Source organism: Platalea leucorodia (genome assembly GCF_965183815.1).
Source record: "Platalea leucorodia genome assembly, chromosome: 11".
In the NCBI taxonomy this organism is placed as follows: Eukaryota; Metazoa; Chordata; class Aves; order Pelecaniformes; family Threskiornithidae; genus Platalea; species Platalea leucorodia.
Genome location: NC_138833.1, coordinates 8,790,389 through 8,807,990, shown reverse-complemented (window position 1 = coordinate 8,807,990; position 17,602 = coordinate 8,790,389). Strand labels below are relative to the sequence as shown.

The window sequence follows — 17,602 nt, the reverse complement described above, 5'->3', positions numbered from 1 at the left end:
TCCGCCAATAGTAGCGCCCGCGGGTCAGCGCCTGACCAATGCGGGCGGGGGGTGGGCGGGCCGGCCGGGCGCGGGGTGTGCTGGGAAGGGGAGCGGCGGTGCGGAGGGGCCGTGGTGCGGGGCTGCGGAGTGGGGCGCGATGCCGGAGCGCGACAGTGAGTGGGGCGGGGGGCTCCGGGACACCCCGGTGGGGCTCCGGGACACCCCGGGGCCGGGGTATCCGACCCTCGAGCGGGGGGTGCCGCGGCACTCGGGGAGCGGCCCGGGGGGAGGGGTTGGTGTGGGCCCACCCTGGGCTGGGGGCACTGGGCTGCGGCGGGGAGCGGGGGGACCCCCCCGGGGGGACACGGGCGCACCCCCAGCCTGGGGAGAGGAACAGCTCTGCTGGGGGAAGGGGTGCGATGACAGCCTGAGGGATCGGAGGGAGAGGACGTCCCGGGATGAGGCTCCGGGGCAGCGCAGGGGGTGAGGGGATGCGCGGGGGGGACAAACCGGGGGTGTGTTCGGGGGCGAACCTCTGCGCGGGGGATTTGCACTGGGGCACGCTCAGGGGATGGGGCAATAGGGCCTTCCTGGGGGTGGAGGGGATGAGGAGGTGGGGGTTTGGGACACCCCCGGGGAGGCACAGCTCGGGTTGGGGGGCGGCAAGGCCTCGTGGTGGGCAGTGACACCAGGACCCCTTCGTCCCATGCGCCCTGGTGAGGCCACCCCAGGGCGTGAGCAGCCTGGGCTTGCTGGGGGAGCGGGGTGGTGGGTGAACGCTGCTCCCTTCCCTGGCCCTGAGCAGGGACTGGGCCGGGAGGATTGTGGGGGTTGAGGCCATGCAGGCAGACTCTGAGCACTCTCTTTCCTGCTGTTCCCTAGATGAACCATTCTCCAACCCCCTGGCCCCTGATGGCCATGATGTGGACGACTCGCACTCCTTCCACCAGTGAGTTCAACACTGGGGCACTGGGGCATGACTGGACCAGGACTATGGGGCCCGAGGCCAGTTCCCCCATCTGGGGGTCCTGGGAGTGACTGGTGCAATGCAACCTTTGGGCTCCCTCCATGGGGACCCTGTGTCCGGCTCCGTCGCACAGGACATGCTGGCAAACCCTCTGCCTCCTTGGAAGCCATCAGGCTGCTGAAGCTCACTGGAGGATGATGGTTTCTGTTTCCTCTCTTCCTTGCAGGTCCAAGCTGACCAATGAAGACTTCAGAAAACTTCTCATGACCCCGCGGGCTGCGCCAACATCTGCGCCACCGTCCAAATCTCGCCACCATGAGTGAGTAGGACTCTTTCACAGGACTGTGGGACAAAGCATGTCTTCTTTCCCTCTGGGGCTCTGTTCCTGCCTGACTCTCTCCCCCTGCGCTCTGCAGCAGAGTATCTAAAGGGCGTTTTGCTAGTGAGTGTGCAGACGGGGCCTGAGGAGCAGACCTCTGCCTTGCTTTGTGCTTGGGTCCATGCACGCTGTACATGTGTGCATTAAGTGGAGAAACAGGTGGGTCAGGACTTCAGTAAATAACAGAGCGAGTCTTGCATGGCTGATAAGATGCTTTGTGCAGGAGGCAGATTTAGGTTTTGTTCTGTGAAAATCAGTGCTTTCCCCTCCTCTCCCTGCTGACAGAGTGGAATTAGGGGGAAATGGGACTGTAGTCTTCCCATCTTTGAGCATCTTGATGCTCTGCTGCATCTGAGGGAGTGTTCTGTCTAGCTGCCTGTGTTTGTATGGCTCTGCAGACTGTATGTGTGGTTTCTCGCCCTTTTCCAGGATGCCCCGGGAGTACAACGAAGATGAAGACCCAGCTGCTCGCAGGAGGAAGAAGAAAAGGTAAATGGGAAAGCGATGCGTCACGACTTGTCTTCGTACATCATGTTGCTCCCATGGAAGCAGCTTCTGAGCTCTCGGGCTCCCAAAGAGGACCCTGTGTGGCCTGGATTATTTTGGGGCTTTGGAGCCAAGCAGAGTGAGATGAGCTCAGACTGAGTGACTGTCACTGCTTGTGGGAACAGATGTGGGAGGGCGGCAGCAGGATGAGGGTGAAGCTTCACCTCCGGAAGAAGTGGGAGAGGCTCTGCAGGTGTCTGGCAGAGCAGGGCAGTGGTGGGACATCTGCACTGGTGACTGTGTCTTTTGGGGCACATCTGCACAGCACACTGCACTTGACCTCTTCCCTTTGGAAGGGAAGACTGAGCTCCTCTTTGGTCAGCCTCAGTATGGCAGTTTCATCTTGTCTGGTGTCTTCCAGGCACATTGTGTCCCATGGTGCTTTAGTACATTTTTGGGGAAGAGGTTGGGAGCAGAACACACGTGTGGGGCCTTGGGGGCTGTTACCTGACTGGTGCATGAAAAGTGTGAAAATGTCACTCTAACACTGAGCTGTTTTTCCAACCCCAGCTATTACGCGAAGCTGCGCCAGCAGGAGATAGAGCGCGAGAGGGAGTTGGCCGAGAAGTACAGGGATCGAGCCAAGGAGAGGAGAGATGGTGTGAACAAGGACTACGAGGAAACAGAGCTGATCAGCACAACTGCCAACTACAGGGCTGTGGGGCCAACAGCAGAGGCGTATGTGAGCCTGCGGCATGGCCTTGTCTTGCCAGTCTGCTCCAGAGGGGCTGTCTCATAACTGGCTCCATTTTTGTTGCACAGGGATAAATCTGCTGCGGAGAAGAGGAGGCAGTTGATCCAGGAGTCCAAGTTCTTGGGTGGTGACATGGAGCACACTCACTTGGTGAAGGGTCTGGACTTTGCGCTGTTGCAGAAGGTGAGCACAGATATCGCCACGCTGCTCTTCTACCCTGTCTGCTCCCACAGGCAGAGAGGGTGGGCAGAGGGTAGTAGTTGCTACTTATGGGTGCTTCAGTCTTGTCAGTGTGGATTTCTCTTTCTGGGAAAGATTTATGAAGGGCTGGGGAGCTGGTGGAAGTGGGCTTACTGGTTCTGATGGGCAGCGGTGGCATGGATTCGTATGTAATGCTTGCATTTACTCTGTGGCCAGGTACGGGCTGAGATTGCCAGCAAGGAGAAGGAAGAGGAGGAAATGATGGAGAAGCCCCAGAAAGAAACTAAGTGAGTGGTTGAGGATTTTGTGCTCCTGAGTGCAGCTGCTTCCCAGAGAGGAGGATGCAGAGGAGGCATACGCTTAGCATAATACTTGTGTTTCTTTTTTGTTTCTGTTCAGGAAAGATGAAGATCCTGAGAACAAAATTGAATTTAAGACTCGGCTGGGTAAGACTGTGTGGATGTGGCTGTTCCCCACCTTGTGTTGTGCCGTGAATGTGGGAGAAATGCTGGAGGGTGAATGGAGGAATGAAAACCTTTGGTCATTGGAGGGGGAGAGTCTGAGGTGTAGGCATCCTGAATTTGAGAGCTGGAGAAAACGTGTCTCTTAGGAGGTGATTCTGATGTTTCTGATAAGCCCATAGTGAAGCATATTTAGTTTGTCCGTTGCTCTTGTAAGAGCAACTCTCCCACACATTTCCTTCCCCTCCAGGTCGCAACATCTACCGCATTCTGTTCAAGAACAAGGCCTACGAGCGGAATGAGCTGTTTCTGCCAGGGAGGATGGCCTACGTGGTAGATCTGGATGATGAGTATGCCGACACCGATATCCCAACCACGCTGATTCGGAGCAAGGCTGACTGCCCCACCATGGAGGTACCCAGCTAGCATTCGGGTTGCTTGGGCGCATCAGTCTGAATTGGCCAGAGCAGATCTTGCCAGGAGGGGTTCCCTGTCAAGGCAGTCAGACACCTCCTTGGGGATTTCTCTTTCAGGCACAGACCACGCTGACCACCAATGACATTGTCATCAGCAAACTGACGCAGATCCTTTCCTATCTCAGGCAGGGGACCCGAAACAAGAAGCTCAAGAAGAAAGACAAAGGTAGGAGCTGAAGGGAACCAAGTAGCAGGACTTAATGCTTGAAGAATTTTGCGAGAGAATGAGATGTGGTTTGCTGCGTTCCTCTGCGCCATGAGGCGGTGGACTTAGAGGACAGCGATTTCCTATAGCTCTCCCAGCACTGTGTCCTGAAGGCAGGCTGTTCTGTGGCAGAACCACAGGGAACTGGCTGCTGAGAAATTATAGCTGTGAGGGTGCCTCGTGCTGCTCTGCTCTTCCTGGTTAAGGCCCAGTTCCTTCGGGAAATGTCCCCTGTTGGGGAGGGACAAAATGGTTTCCTGAGGGGGCTAGATATGATGTGGTAACCGAAGAGGAAGTCAGGACATCCTCCAGGCCTGCCACTCTTGGGGCTTAGAAACCAGATTGGGGATGGGAAAACAGTGCAGGTGGTGGAGTGGATGATGTGCCTCTCACTGCTGTTGTGTCCTTGCAGGGAAGCTCGATGAGAAGAAGCCCCCTGAAGCTGATATGAAGTAAGTACCTCCCTTCCCACAGGCTGTGGGGTCACGGCTCTCTGCCTTAAGCAGTGTCTTTTTGGCCCACCATGTTTGGAGAGGACTGGGTTTAGTGCTTCTGGGGTGAGCTGCCTCTTTGGACCTGCGGTTTATAGGACAAGGCTGGAGGCAAGCTCTGATTTTTATTTCAGGCTTGAGGCAGGCAAGGGCTCTCTGTTGCCCTGGACCACAAGAAGCAGGTCCAGGCAGCAGAAGAGAACAGAAATGCAGTGATACCTGTGACAGATGTAGAAGCCAGTTCTAGTGGGCATCCTTAGCTCTCGGTGTTGGTGCTGTGTGCTCCTTTATTAGGTTCCAGTTCAAAGGGAGGTGGTTGTGGCCTCTTCTCTTGCAGCACCCATAACTGCAGGCTTTTTTCCACTTCTAGCATCTTTGAAGACATTGGGGATTATGTGCCCTCCACTGCAAAGATGCCACGGGAGAAGGAGCGGGAGAGGTACCGTGAGAGGGAGCGTGACCGGGACCGGGAGCGTGACCGGGACCGAGAACGTGACAGGGAGCGGGAAAGGGACAGGGACCGGGACCGTGAGCGGGAGGAGGAAAAGAAGAGGCACAGCTACTTTGAGAAGCCCAAGGCTGATGATGAGGTGAGCCTCTGCTCGTGAAGCCTGGACTGTCCCACCTGATCTCTGCCCTTTGGGGAGTACAGCTGTGGGGTTGGTGGGGTCACCCCTGTGGCTTTGTTTATCTCTGGTCATGCTCCCACGCATGCCAGTGTTCAGCTCTTGCTGAGCTCTGTCTCTCCAGCCAGGGGCTGGTGGGTGGCTGGGTGCTTGTCCTCTCCTTCAGCCAGTAAGGCAGGACTAGCACAAGCCAGTAGCTTTTATGGTTCAGCTCTGTGTGCTTGCCACAAAGAGTCTTAAAGTGGAGCTGCAAGTCATGCAGCACTGTCACTTGCCTGCTTTCAGCCCTCCCGGGTGACACGGTGTCTCTCCCTCTTCTTTGCAGCCCACAGACATCGACAAAGGTGAGTCGAGTGGTGTGGACATTTGAATGAGGCTGGACGTTTTGAGCGAGGCTGTATGGGGTTGCAGATTTCAGAACTGCGTGACTCGCTGGCCTGCATGACCTCCCTGTTCTCCCAGAGACTGCTATGATGGAGGGAATTGCCTGCCATGAGGGTTTTGGGGTGAAGAGTCTTGTGCCTACAGGCTGCTGCATGCCCTGGCAGCAGAGCAGCTCAAACAACCTTATGCTGCCTGTAAGCTGAGGAGGATTTGGGCTCTCCTAGGATCAGCCTGTCCCTGTCTGTGTTCAAACTGGTTTGCTGCTCCTCCGTGTGCTCTTGGCTCCTCCTCTTCTACCTCATATGCAGCCCATCCTTCTGCCTGTTACCTTGTCCCAATGTATTGGTCATGCAGAAGGGGGCTCTGCCCAGCCTTGTGTGTTGCGGCGAGCTGTTTCCCCCCGGCCAAAATTCAGCCTGCTGCTCTCTCTACCCCAGGACCCGGCTCAGCCAAGGAGCTCATCAAGTCCATCAACGAGAAGTTTGCTGGAGCCGCTGGCTGGGAAGGAGCAGAGTCATATCCTTTACTGTCTGTGCCAGCCTGGCGGACTGCGGGGCTGGGCTTCCCTTGCAGGCAGGCCTCGTCCAAGCATGGCTGCATGGCTGTCCTTCCTCATTTGGGAGGCCTCTTCCTCCCATAGCATAGAAGTGCCGCCCAAACCTTGCTGCTCGTACACCAAATATAAGCTCTGCAGCCTCCGATTCGGTTGTGTTAGGGCGGGAGATCTTAGCCTTCAACAAGGCTCAGTGCCAGGTCCTGCGCTTGGGTCACAACAACCCCATGCAACGTTACAGGCTGGGGGAGGAGTGGCTGGAGAGCTGCCTGGCGGAAAAGGACCTGGGGGTGTTGGTTGACAGCTGGCTGAACATGAGCCAGCAGTGTGCTCAGGTGGCCAAGAGGGCCAATGGCACGCTGGCCTGTATCAGGAATAGTGTGGCCAGCAGGACCAGGGAGGTGATGGTGCCCCTGTACGCGGCACTGGTGAGGCCGCACCTCGAGTACTGTGTTCAGTTTTGGGCCCCTCGCTACAAGAAGGACATGGAGGTGCTGGAGCGTGTCCAAAGAAGGGCAACAAAGTTGGTGAAGGGTCTGGAGCATAAGTCTTGTGAGGAGCAGCTGAGGGAACTGGGGTTGTTTAGTCTGGACAAGAGGAGGCTGAGGGGAGAGCTTATCACTCTCTACAACTACCTGAAAGGAGGTTGTAGCGAGGTGGGGGTCGGTCTCTTCTCCCTAGTAACAAGCAAGAGGACAAGAGGAAATGGCCTCAAGCTGCGCCAGGGGAAGTTTAGGTTGGATATTAGAAAAAACTTCTTCACCGAAAGGGTGGTCAGGCATTGGAACAGGCTGCCCAGGGAAGTGGTTGAGTCTCCATCCCTGGAGGTATTTAAAAGAAGGGTAGACATGGTGCTTGAGGACATGGTTTAGTGGTGGACTTGGCAATGATAGGTTAACGGTTGGACTCGATGATCTTAAGGGTCTTTTCCAACCTTAACGATTCTATCATTCTATGAGATGGCTCTTTGGCTGGCTGTGCTCAGCCCTTAGCTGAGAGGTTACGTGGTGGTGCTTTCCTTGACCATTGTCACATTGAAGAAGCCAGAAGACAAGAAGCAGCTGGGGGACTTCTTCGGCATGTCGAACAGCTACGCCGAGTGCTACCCTGCTACGTAAGGAAGCAGCAAGAAGCTGTGGGTTGGGAGCAGGGTGTGCCGAGGGGCTGCTGTTCTCTGGCAGCAAGAACTTGAACATCAGCCCCACTCCTTGTTGGGAGGAGCGGGCCGGGCTTTGGGGTTGCAACCTACTGTTAAAATGCTGCCCGAGTCCTTGGTTGTGGCAGACCTGGCCTTTTCGTATCTGGTCTCTGCTATAAATGGCTACCTGGAGTCTGCTGCCCCTCAGTGCCAGGGAGAGGCTGAGGTGGCTGGGAGGCTGCGGGCTTCCCTGGTAATTCATGTGCTCATTGAGCTCTGGCTGCAACGCAGTCCCTCGGCAGAAAAGGAACAGCTTTCAGCCTGCAGAGTCATTTTAGGAGCATTTGCAGTCTTGGATGCAGTTGTGGTACAGCTCACCTGCAGGGCTTGCAGTTGGAGGAACTCCTCTCTGGTCCAGGAACTGAGTGCATTTGGTCTGAGTCCACAAGAGATGGCTCCCACCAGCCTGGCTCCAAGGTCCAATGTCCCATGGACCCACTCCGAACACTTTCCTTGCTTTTATTTACAGAATGGATGATATGGCTGTGGACAGCGATGAAGAGGTGGACTACAGCAAAATGGATCAGGTATGCCATCACCAGCTTTTAGGACCAGCCAGCAAACTAGGCATCAGTGCAGGCTGAGAGGATCCTACTGGAGAGAAGCAGGCTTGTGCAGAGGGGTTGAATGCCCTGGAGCTGGGTGTTGAATGTGTTTTGGGGTTTGCTTATCTGCTCTGTGCCTGCATCTGGGTGGGATCTATTGTCCCAGGGAGCAAACATGCAACTCTCTGGCACTTGACCAAGAGGTGCTGGGGAGGTGTGCTAGTTTGTCTCAACTCTCACTTCCACAGAATCTCCTGTCTGGAGCTTCTGGGGGAAGGGATCTTGGAGCCAAGGCCAGACTAGGTGCATAAGCCTGTTGAACTGGGGCCAATGGGAGAATGAGATCTTGCCTGGGTGCGCAGGGCTGTGTGAGAAGTGAAATCAACTAAGGAGCTGCTCTGAGTCGTTTTTTCGCTGCAGGGTAACAAGAAAGGACCCCTGGGCCGCTGGGACTTCGACACCCAGGAGGAGTACAGCGAGTACATGAACAACAAAGAGGCTCTGCCCAAGTGAGTGCGGCCCTTGTGAAGGGCTGAGCAAGGATTCTGCGTGGGGGTGGCCGTGCTGGCCAAACCTGGGTCCTGGGGGAGCTTAAAGCAAGAAGAGGGCTCCCTGGTGAGGACCCGCGGAGGAGCTGTGGATCCTGGGCCTGGTGGCTTGTCTTTGCTCTTAGTATCATTCTTGAGGACTCCTGCCCAGCTGCTGCTTTCAGGGGCCCAAGCCAGCTCTGGAGTATGGGCTCGTGGCTGGGGCAGATGTGTCCGTTCCCCCAGCAGGCTGTGGGTCCCCTGCGAGGGCTGAGCTCTGTCTTGCTCCTTCCTCAGGGCGGCCTTCCAGTATGGGATCAAGATGTCTGAGGGACGCAAAACCCGTCGCTTCAAGGAGACGAATGACAAGGCAGAGCTGGACCGGCAGTGGAAGAAGATCAGTGCGGTGAGTGCCCGGTGCTGAGGTGTCATCTGTTTAGGCCGCGAGCTGCCAGCGTAGCCCAGGAGAGCTCCCATCTAGTCCTGCCCTCACTGTCCAAGTCACGGCTCTTTGGTCTGGCCCATGTCCTGGCAGCCAGGCACTGCCGGTGTGCATGTGCAGCAGGGCTGGCTCTCTAGAAGCTGGATTTGCCCCTTGTGAGACCATCAGCCAAATATTTGGGGCTTCAGGACTGCAGAGGCATCTGGAGCTGCATTTGGAGCTGTTGCCCTGGGAGCAGTCCCGGTCGGGGGCTTTTTGCTCCAGGCTCTGCAGCAGATGAATGTGTCCAAAACCAGCAGCTCCGAGCCGTCCAAAGGGGCTTGGAGGGGACAAGGCATGTTTAGTGGCTCCCTGTTTTCTAACTGGCAGAGCTGGCAGGGTGCGCTGGCCACGAGCATCCCAATGGTACGGGATGGGCTACAGGAAGGTGAGAACAAATGGTCTTTAGTGGCCAAAATGGAGCAAAGGGGAAACAGGCCAAGCTTCTCCAGACTTTGGGCAGCTTGTGGACAACTTTAGCTCACCTTAGCTTGCTCTGGTCTGGCTACAGCTCTCCCTGGGTGTATCTTGCACCCCTCTGCTATGGTTGTGGGCAGCCAGCTACCCTGAGGGTAACGGGTCTTTGTGCTTTCTCTGCAGATCATCGAGAAGAGGAAGAAGTTGGAGGCTGATGGGTTAGTAAAGTTGTCTCTGCTCTGGGCTCAGCTGCAGGGCAGTGCTGGGGCCTGGCTGTCTCCTCCTGCCTCACCCAGGGGCAGCGGGGGGCAGAGACCTCCCTGCCGCCTCTCGGCAGTGGGGCTGGAAGGAGAGTGGAGAACATTTGGTCATGTCAGGGTGCTCCTGCCCTGCTCGGCTCAGCAGAGCCTGCGGGGCATGTCTCCCCAGGGCCACGGGTGGGTGCTGAGCAGACCCCAGGGCTGCGTCAGGGGCTCTTCCTTGACTAGACAGTTCTGCCCCAGTGGGCCCCCCACTGTTTTGTGGGGTGAAGCTGTGGACCTCGGTGCTGAGCTCCGGATGGGAGGAGGACGGAGCTGTCTGCCCTGCCTCCTCACCACTGTCCTGCTCCTCTGTCTCTTCCAGGGTTGAGGTGAAACGTCCCAAGTATTGATGCCTCCAGTACCTTCTCCTCCGGCTCCCGGAACCCCGGCCTGCTGGATGCTGCCCTCCCGGAGCTCGCTGGTGTGCGGCCCTGCGCTGCGGGGCCATGCTGGGGCTCTCCCCGCCAGAGTTCGCTGTATAGCCTGTGATGTGTAAATGGTGTAGCTGTAATAAAACTGCCTTAAATTTGCACGACCGTCCGTCTGTCCAAGCAGAGGGAAGGTTCCCAGGCTGAGCTCGCAGCAGCAGGGGTGCGGGGGCTCCTCCTGCCCACCCGGCCTGCGTGGGGCTCATGGGGTGAGTCCTAGATAAGGATGTTTATTGTGGGAGTTTTGGGGTGAAGGACAGGCAGCCCCTGTCAGGCCCTGGATAAAAAGCACCAGATAAAATTAGCAAATAAGGCTATTTGGGGGAAATAATCCCAGCTGAGCAACCTTCCCCTCTGGGCAACAACAAGGAGGCTGCTGGTGGCCCCTACCTGGCCTGGGCCTGGGGCAGGACCTCGGGGTGCTGTGCCAGTGCTTGAAAGGGCCCGAAGTGAGGCCTGGCCACTGGCGGGGCTGGCCGCCCCCTCCCCTGGGCCGCGGGGAAGGAGGCCGCGGTGTTCCCCGTGGGGCAAATCAGGGAGCCGGCGGGGGCTCCCGCGGCCGCACGGGTAAAAAGCAGGGACAAATGAGGCAGCCGGGAAGAATCCCGGCAAACTGAAGTGAGAGGCCGAACCGCTCGCGGGGCGAGACACGAGGAGCTTGTGACCCACGGAAGCAGCCGCTGGCTCGTAGCCGGCCCACGCGTGGCGATGCCGCCGCGCGCTGCCAGAGGAGCGCGCCCCGCGGCGGGGCGTGCCCATGCAAATGAGGGGGCGGTGCTATGCAAACGAGCAGAGCGCCTGCGCCCGGCGGGGACCCGGCATGGCGGCGCCGGGGGAGGTGAGTGCGCGTGGGGGGCGCAGCGCGGCCCCGGCCCCGCCGGCCCCGGCCCCACCGCCCCGCTCTCCCCCAGGGGTGCTCGGAGCCGGCGGGGAGGGAACCGCGGCTGCGGGACACCCCCGAGGACATCTGCTTCGAGGCGACCGCCAACGCCATCGCCCTGCACCCGGCCCGGCCCCTGCTGGCGGCGGGGGACGTGGACGGCGACGTCTACCTGTGAGTGGGGCCGTGGGGGCTCCGCGGGGCGGGGGGGTCCCGGGGGGACGAACCGCTGGGCGCCGGCCGTCGGGGCTCCCCGTCCTCCCGCGGGCCCCGGTGAGTCCGACGCGGTGCTGGCAGGTACTCGTACTCCTGCACCGAGGGGGAGAACCGGCAGCTCTGGTCCTCGGGGCATCACCTCAAGTCGTGCCGGGACGTGGCCTTCTCCCAGGACGGGCAGAGTGAGTGTGGGGGGACGTGGGGTGGCACTGGGGCACGGCGGGGGACGCCGGGGCTGGGGTGCTGAGGCGGCTCTCCAGAGCTTTTCACCGTGTCCAAGGACAAGTCCATCCACATCCTGACGGTGGAGGAGGGACGGCTGGAAACGCGCTTCCCCAAGGCCCATGGGTAGGTCATCCCCTTCCCTCCCCTGCCAGGGCCAGGCAGGCAGAGGCCGGAGCATCGTCCTCTATGCTCTGGGAGCCGTTTGCCCGCGGTATGAGCTGTGGCTGTACCGGTGTGGGGCTGGGGTCTCCGCAGCTCGGCCCTCAACTGCGTGCTGCCCATCGATAACCACGTCTTTGCCACGGGCGACGATGGCGGGGGGCTGAAGGTGTGGGACCTGCGCAAGGGGGACGCCATCCTGGAGGCCCGTCAGCAGGAGGAGTACATCAGCGCGATGGCCGTGGACGGTAACGGGAAGATCCTGCTGACCGCCAGGTACTGGGGGTGGGCTCCATGGTGCTGGGGTCGGGCTCTCCCACACCCACGCAGGGCCTTCTCCTGGGGCTGGGGAAAGCACCCTGTGCCGCGTCCCATGCTCACGACATGCCCCTTCTATCTCCCGCAGCGGTGATGGCACCCTGGGCGTCTTTAATGTGAAGAGACGGCGCTTTGAACTGCTCTCGGAGCCGCAGAACGGGGACCTGACATCTGTCGTGCTGCTGAAGGTTGGCACGGGGCCCTGCCACAGAGCAGCATCCTGAGGATCACTCTCCACATTCTGGGTTTCTTGTTTTGCATCTGCTTTACTGTCCTCTATCTTGCCTAGAGGGGGAAGAAAGTGGCGTGTGGCTCCAGCGAAGGCACCATCTACCTCTTCAACTGGGATGGCTTCGGGGCCGCCAGCGACCGCTTCGCTCTGAGGGCAGAGTCCGTTGACTGCATGGTCCCCATCACGGACAGCATCGTATGCGTAGGGTCCCTGGACGGAGTCATCAGGTCAGGGGGATGGGAGGGGGTGGGGAGGGTGTGGGACAAGATCAGCCTTGGTTAGGAACAAGGGAAGGGAGGACAGGCCAAGCCTGTGCTGCTGCAGGCCGGTGGGCTTGCGGTGGACCAGGGTGCGAGGTCCTCACTGGGGCCGCCCCATCCCCAGGGCGGTGAACGTCCTGCCGAACCGGGTGCTGGGCTGCGTCGGGCAGCACCTGGGGGAGCCCATCGAGCAGCTGGCGGTGGCCCCAGGCGGGCAGCTCCTGGCCAGCTGCGCCCACGACCAGAAGGTGAAGTTCTGGGACGTCTCTGCCCTGGGGGGGATGGTGGTGGACGACTACCGAAAGAAGAAGAAGAAGGGGGGGCCGCTGCGGGCCCTCAGCGGCAAGGCGGCGGGCAGCGGGGAGGACTTCTTCGCCGATCTGCGGGACGAGGCCGAGCCGGAGGCGGCGGCGGGGAGCGACAGCGACGGCAGCGACTGAGGGGCCGGGGCGGGCCCGGGGCCGGGAGCGCCGCCGCCTCCCCGCCGCGCGGGGGCGGGGCTCTGGCCGGCCACGCCCCGTGGGTGGGCACGCCCGGGGGTGTGGTTCCGCTCGGCCACGCCTTGGAGGCGGGGTCACACCTGCATGGGCGGGTGTTGCCGCCACCGTTGGCGGGCCGGGTGTCGGCGTTCTGATTGGCTCCCAGAGCTGCCACTCAGGCTGGGTTGCAGGCGAGTTCTTAAAGGAACAGGGGGTGCCGGGGGGCGGGGGTTGCCCCGTGGTGGGTCCCTGGTACGGGGCGGGCAGCGCTGATGGGGCGTCGGAGGCCCGGGAGGGAGGAGCCCGGGGGTGGCCCCGGGATGGGGGGGAGGTTGGGGACGGTGTGGCTGAGGGTCCCGGGGGACGGGGACGGGGGGGTCTCTGACATGGGGGGACCGGTATGGGGGGTTGGGGGGGCTGGGGAGGACTTGGCTGGGAGTCTCGGGGGGGGCATAACTGAGAGTCCCTGGTGGACGGGGTGGGGGGCAGTGGCTCTGAGATGCGGGGGGAACATGGCTGGGGTTCCCTGGGGGGGATGCAGCCCTGGGGGGGTGTGGCTAAGGCTGGGGTTTGCTGGTGTATTTGGGGGTCCTGGGAGGGGCGGGAGGGGGGCGAGGCAGGGCATTGCTTGGGGGGTAGTGGGGTGACATGGGGTCCCGGGGTGCCTGGCCTGCGCAAACGGGTCCATCCCTTTCCTGGGGGCCTGCCTAGCCCCCACTGTGCCTGCACCGCTGTCCAAGCAGGTTAGCCTTTGTTAATTAATTTAGACATCAGCTCTGTTACAAATAAACCCAGTGCCTTTCAGTTCCTAGCGCCTTGTGCCCATGGTTTGGCTCACCCCAGCTTCCCTGGCACTCCTGGGCACGCAGGGCACTGGGGACGGCATGGGGGGACAGGGGGTGGCGGTGGGGAGAGCGCCCTGTGCCTGGGTGTTGTGACTTGTAGCTGGTGTTTGGAGGGAACCAGGGTTTTTTTCCCACTGCTCCGAGTGGCCGGGGATGCCCAGCTTGGCTGCGGGCAGAGCAGCAGGCACTAGCCAGTCCCTGCCGTGCAGGGTGGCTGGTGGCCTGGGGGAGGCTGCAGGCAGCGTAGACGGGGGCAGGGGACTGGCACCACCTTCCCCTGCCGTGGGGGAGCCTGCGGGCTGGGTGACATCTGCAGAGTGGCCCTGGCCAGACACAGCGCTTTCCCCACAGCCCCTCAGCCATGGCACGCCACCTTTGAGCAGTGCTCGGGGGCTGGGGAGCCAGATGTGCCCAGTGGTTGGGCACCTCCAGGTAAGCGAGGCTCTGGGTGCAGCAAGGGGGTCACCACCAGCACCCAGCTCTCCCGTTCAGGAGCCAGACCCTGTCCTCTCCCTTTGCCTTGCAGCCCAGCCCTGGGTGGCATCCACCTTCTCAACCCAGCGAGGGCCAGGTGGTTGAACCATATGGAGAAGAGCACAGTGCTGGGGCAAGCAGTGAGAGCATCCAGCAGCTCTTCAATGCCAACACCGAGTTCAACCCGTCCCAGTGCAAGGCAGGGAACCTGGGAGACCACGGGTTAGGGGGTGGCAGAGTGTGGCCCATGTATCTCACTGGTGGCCGACAGGCAGCACGGACCAGGAGAAAGGGGTGTGCGGGGCTGCAGCATTCCCACACCATCTTGTGCCCCCCCACATGCTGTCATGGTCCTGGACAAAGGCATGGCCACCTCTGACCTGAAGACCCCTGACTGTGTCCTCCTTGGTGACAATGAGACACCTGAGAGGCAAAAGCCCACTGAAACCCTCAGCATTGCCTATGCGCACTGGGTGCCCAAAACCCAACGCGAGGTCCTCAGGACTCTCCAAGCTGGTATGCGCTCCTGTCCCCCAGCGGGCACAGGAGATGCAGTTGAGGGTCCCACACGCTGCCCTTGCCCCAGGCTGCCATCATTGAGTTCCTGGCTCAGAGGATCAGTAACACCAATTCCATCAGTGTCCTGGGTGAGGTGACCAGGACCAACGTGCAGGAAGCAGCCCAACGCCATCGGCACAGATCAGTGCATCACCAACTGCTTCCTCAAGGGCAGCGTGGGTGGGTCCTGCACCCTCTGTCCCCGTGGGTGTCCCCTCCGGGGCCCACGTGCTGCGCTCAGGCTGTCCCTGCTTCTTTGTCCCAGGAAGCACAAGGAAGGTCCTTGGGTCCACACCACCATCCAGGCTGGGACACCATCTAGCCTGGTGGGACAGATCTACCTGGCTTGTTTCTCATCCCTGGTGGCCCCTGGAGTTATTCCAGCTTGTCACCTGCCTCTGGATGCTGGGGGTGGAGGAGGAGGCTTGCAGTGTCACCATCCCTAAGGGAACTTGTGGTGTCCCCAGCTGGCACTGTCTGGCTGCAGTGCTCTGCCAGAGCAGGTCTGGGGGGCAGCCGTCTCCAGAAAGATGTCCTCAACCTGGCCTGTCTCCAAAGTTCTCAGCCCACTGGAGGTGGCTCAGCACTGGCATCTCAGCTTCTGGCCTGACCTGCTGCCACACCTCCTGCCAGCTCCTCAAGCTCAACGAGTGCTGGTGCTGCTGCTTCACTGCCTGCATCGTTGCCTGCCTCTTCAACACCGTCATGGCCAAGATCATGGGCTTTGCCTTCCGCATGGACAGGGGGAAACAAGGTACTGGCTGGGCAGGGTTGGGGAGGAACAGTCGAGCTGGATCATTCCCCTGCCTGCAGTTGTTCTTCAGTGACATATGTGATGAGCGGCCTGGTTTCTGGAGCTCCACCTCAGAGCAGGAGGAAGATTTATAGGCCGGGCCCCAGTGCAGCTCAGCTTTCCTGCTTGGCCCAGGGAGTCATCCAGCATCCCCATCAGCAAGTATCAGATGGATGAGGGTGCCCACCTGCACACTTATGGCTTCAGGGTGAAGAATGAGCAGATCATGCAGGCCACATCCCACTCCATCACCTCAGCTGAGGGGTAGGGTCAGTGCACACCTGGGGTGGCCAGGACCACAAGCCACTGGTACTCCCCAGTGTCACGGCTCGGAGCAGGTCCCTGGTGCCATCCCGGGCCTGGCAGCTGTGTCCCTGGGAGCAGCACCCTGCTGTGACTATGCTGGTTTCCCACTGATAGGTTAGGTTGGCCTTGGTGTTGGTACTGAAGATCTGCTGGATGCTTTCCTCCTGAGCCCTTGCTGGCTCTGGTCTGCCTGGTCTGCATTGCCTCAGACTGCTACAAAACCTGTGGCAACACCTATGCCATCATCTTCTGCACTGGTACATCTGCACTCATGCCATCATCTTCTGCACTGGTACATCTTCAAGGCAAGATGCTCCAGCCTTGGCCATGGTAGCAGGAAGGATTTGGTGCCCTTGGGGCCAGTCCTTTCAGATGTCAGCTCTGCCCACTCCCCTCCCCTGTGAGGCTGCTTTTTCCTCACCCTTCGGCTCTGATCTGCCCTGTGGAGTCACTACCTCTACCCAGGTGGCCACCAGGATTTCCCATTGGCAGAGCCCCTTGGCCCCTGCGATCCAGGACTGCTCCTGGCCCTGGTTCCCACCCTCAGCAGCTCCCCTCAGGTGTTTTTCCAGGAGCTGGACTCTGAGCCCCTAGGCTCTTGGTGGCTTGTGCTCCAGGTGGAGACCATCAGCAGGAGGATCAGGCAGCACCACTCCTTCACCATCACCAGCACCATCGCCCAGCTGGACGTCCAGGCTCCTCCTGTGAAGAAGATGAAGCAATGATGTTTCTGTAGATACATCTTAAGATAGCTGTGAAGATGTGGTGTATCCATATGCAGTGGGTGCTGCTGCTGACTGTGGATGCAGATGGGTGGGCTTCCCAGGGAGGGGTATTCCCTCTCTCCAGGGCGCTCACCAAGACCAGGCTTGTGTCTCTCATTCCAGACTGTGCTAATAAAAAGACTTGGCTGCTTTGGGAGCTGGGGTGACCCTGCTCCTGAGCAATTACAGATTCCCATGTGGTCCTGAGCCTCACCAAGGCTGGGACACATCCCCAGGGCCAGCATAGCCCCCCAGGCCTTTGCGGTGCCTCAAATGGCACCGGTAGACATCTGGGGGGCAGAGAAGGCCCATGGAGGTCCCAGAGGAGGGTATCACAAGAAAAGGCACATTGAAGCCCGTGCTGTGCAACAAGAAACACGCTGAAGACACCAAAATTCACTTGAGGCTCTTGCAGGTGCACAGAGAGAGATGGTGGGGGTCCTGGTGTACATCAGAAGGGACAGACAGACCTCCGAGGAGTACAAAAAGGCACCTAGCAGCGCCTGAGGGTGCACCAAAAGGCTCTTGGAGGATCCCCCCTGGGGATCTCCAAAAGGAATAAGGATGGCACTTGGATGCTGCCAAAGGGACTTGGTGGGTCCAGATGCACATCAGAAGGTACTGGTAGAGCTCTGGGAAGCTGAGATAGGCATGCAGGGCCAGTGCACCAAATGAACTTGGAGCACCATGGGCCACATCCCAAAGCTCTAGGAGGCCTTTGGGGCACTACAAAAGGCACTGGTTCATCAGTGATGTTGAGCACAGAATGGCTGTTGGAGGACACCTGAAGGCACTTGAGAGTCCCCTGGTGCTGCACTGCAAGGCACCTGGGCAGTGCAGAAAGGCACATGGAGTCCCCTTAAGTGCACCAGAAGGCACTCCGGACCATAGTGAGCACAGAAAGGCCCTTGGAAGCCACCTGGGTCCTTTGCACAGGAGGAGAAAGGACTAGCAGAGTTCTGTACTTGGAGGCACCCAGGTATGCCTTGAAAGGCACCTGGAGGCCCTGGAGAAGAGCATAAAGGTGCTATGATGGCCCAAAGATGCAGCATACCGAAAGGCAGTCAGAAAGACCCCAGTGAGAAGCTGGGAACACAAAGCTCTGGGTGCCAGGGACTGCTGCTTCCCACAGGAGCATATGCTGCTTTCAAGGGCCCAGCAGCCTGTGGCTCTGGAGCCTGGAAGCTACAGGATGGAACCAAGTCCCACTCTGTCGCTTCTCCTGCCACT

The 17,602-nt window shown here is 59.7% G+C and overlaps 2 protein-coding genes across 2 annotated transcripts; both read left to right on the top strand.

Annotated features, from left to right (window-relative positions):
• The first annotated feature begins 70 nt into the window (after positions 1–70).
• On the top strand, positions 71–9,967 carry IK (IK cytokine). The gene is made up of 20 exons (XM_082324420.1): positions 71–155; positions 865–931; positions 1,176–1,268; positions 1,758–1,817; positions 2,385–2,552; positions 2,637–2,751; positions 2,986–3,056; positions 3,169–3,215; positions 3,481–3,644; positions 3,764–3,872; positions 4,324–4,363; positions 4,773–4,992; positions 5,354–5,372; positions 5,850–5,930; positions 7,001–7,079; positions 7,633–7,690; positions 8,129–8,217; positions 8,533–8,641; positions 9,317–9,351; positions 9,758–9,967. Exons 1-20 carry the CDS (start codon positions 140–142, stop codon positions 9,783–9,785), a joined length of 1,668 nt encoding a protein of 555 aa, XP_082180546.1. The 5' UTR covers positions 71–139; the 3' UTR covers positions 9,786–9,967.
• Positions 9,968–10,720: 753 nt separating this feature from the next.
• WDR55 (WD repeat domain 55) lies at positions 10,721–12,829 on the top strand (the record flags this gene model as incomplete). Its single annotated transcript, XM_082323871.1, has 7 exons — positions 10,721–10,917; positions 11,041–11,141; positions 11,220–11,307; positions 11,440–11,619; positions 11,750–11,849; positions 11,951–12,120; positions 12,278–12,829. Coding segments are annotated over 7 exons (1,152 nt in total), but the record flags the coding sequence as incomplete, so codon positions are not given.
• Positions 12,830–17,602: the final 4,773 nt, after the last annotated feature.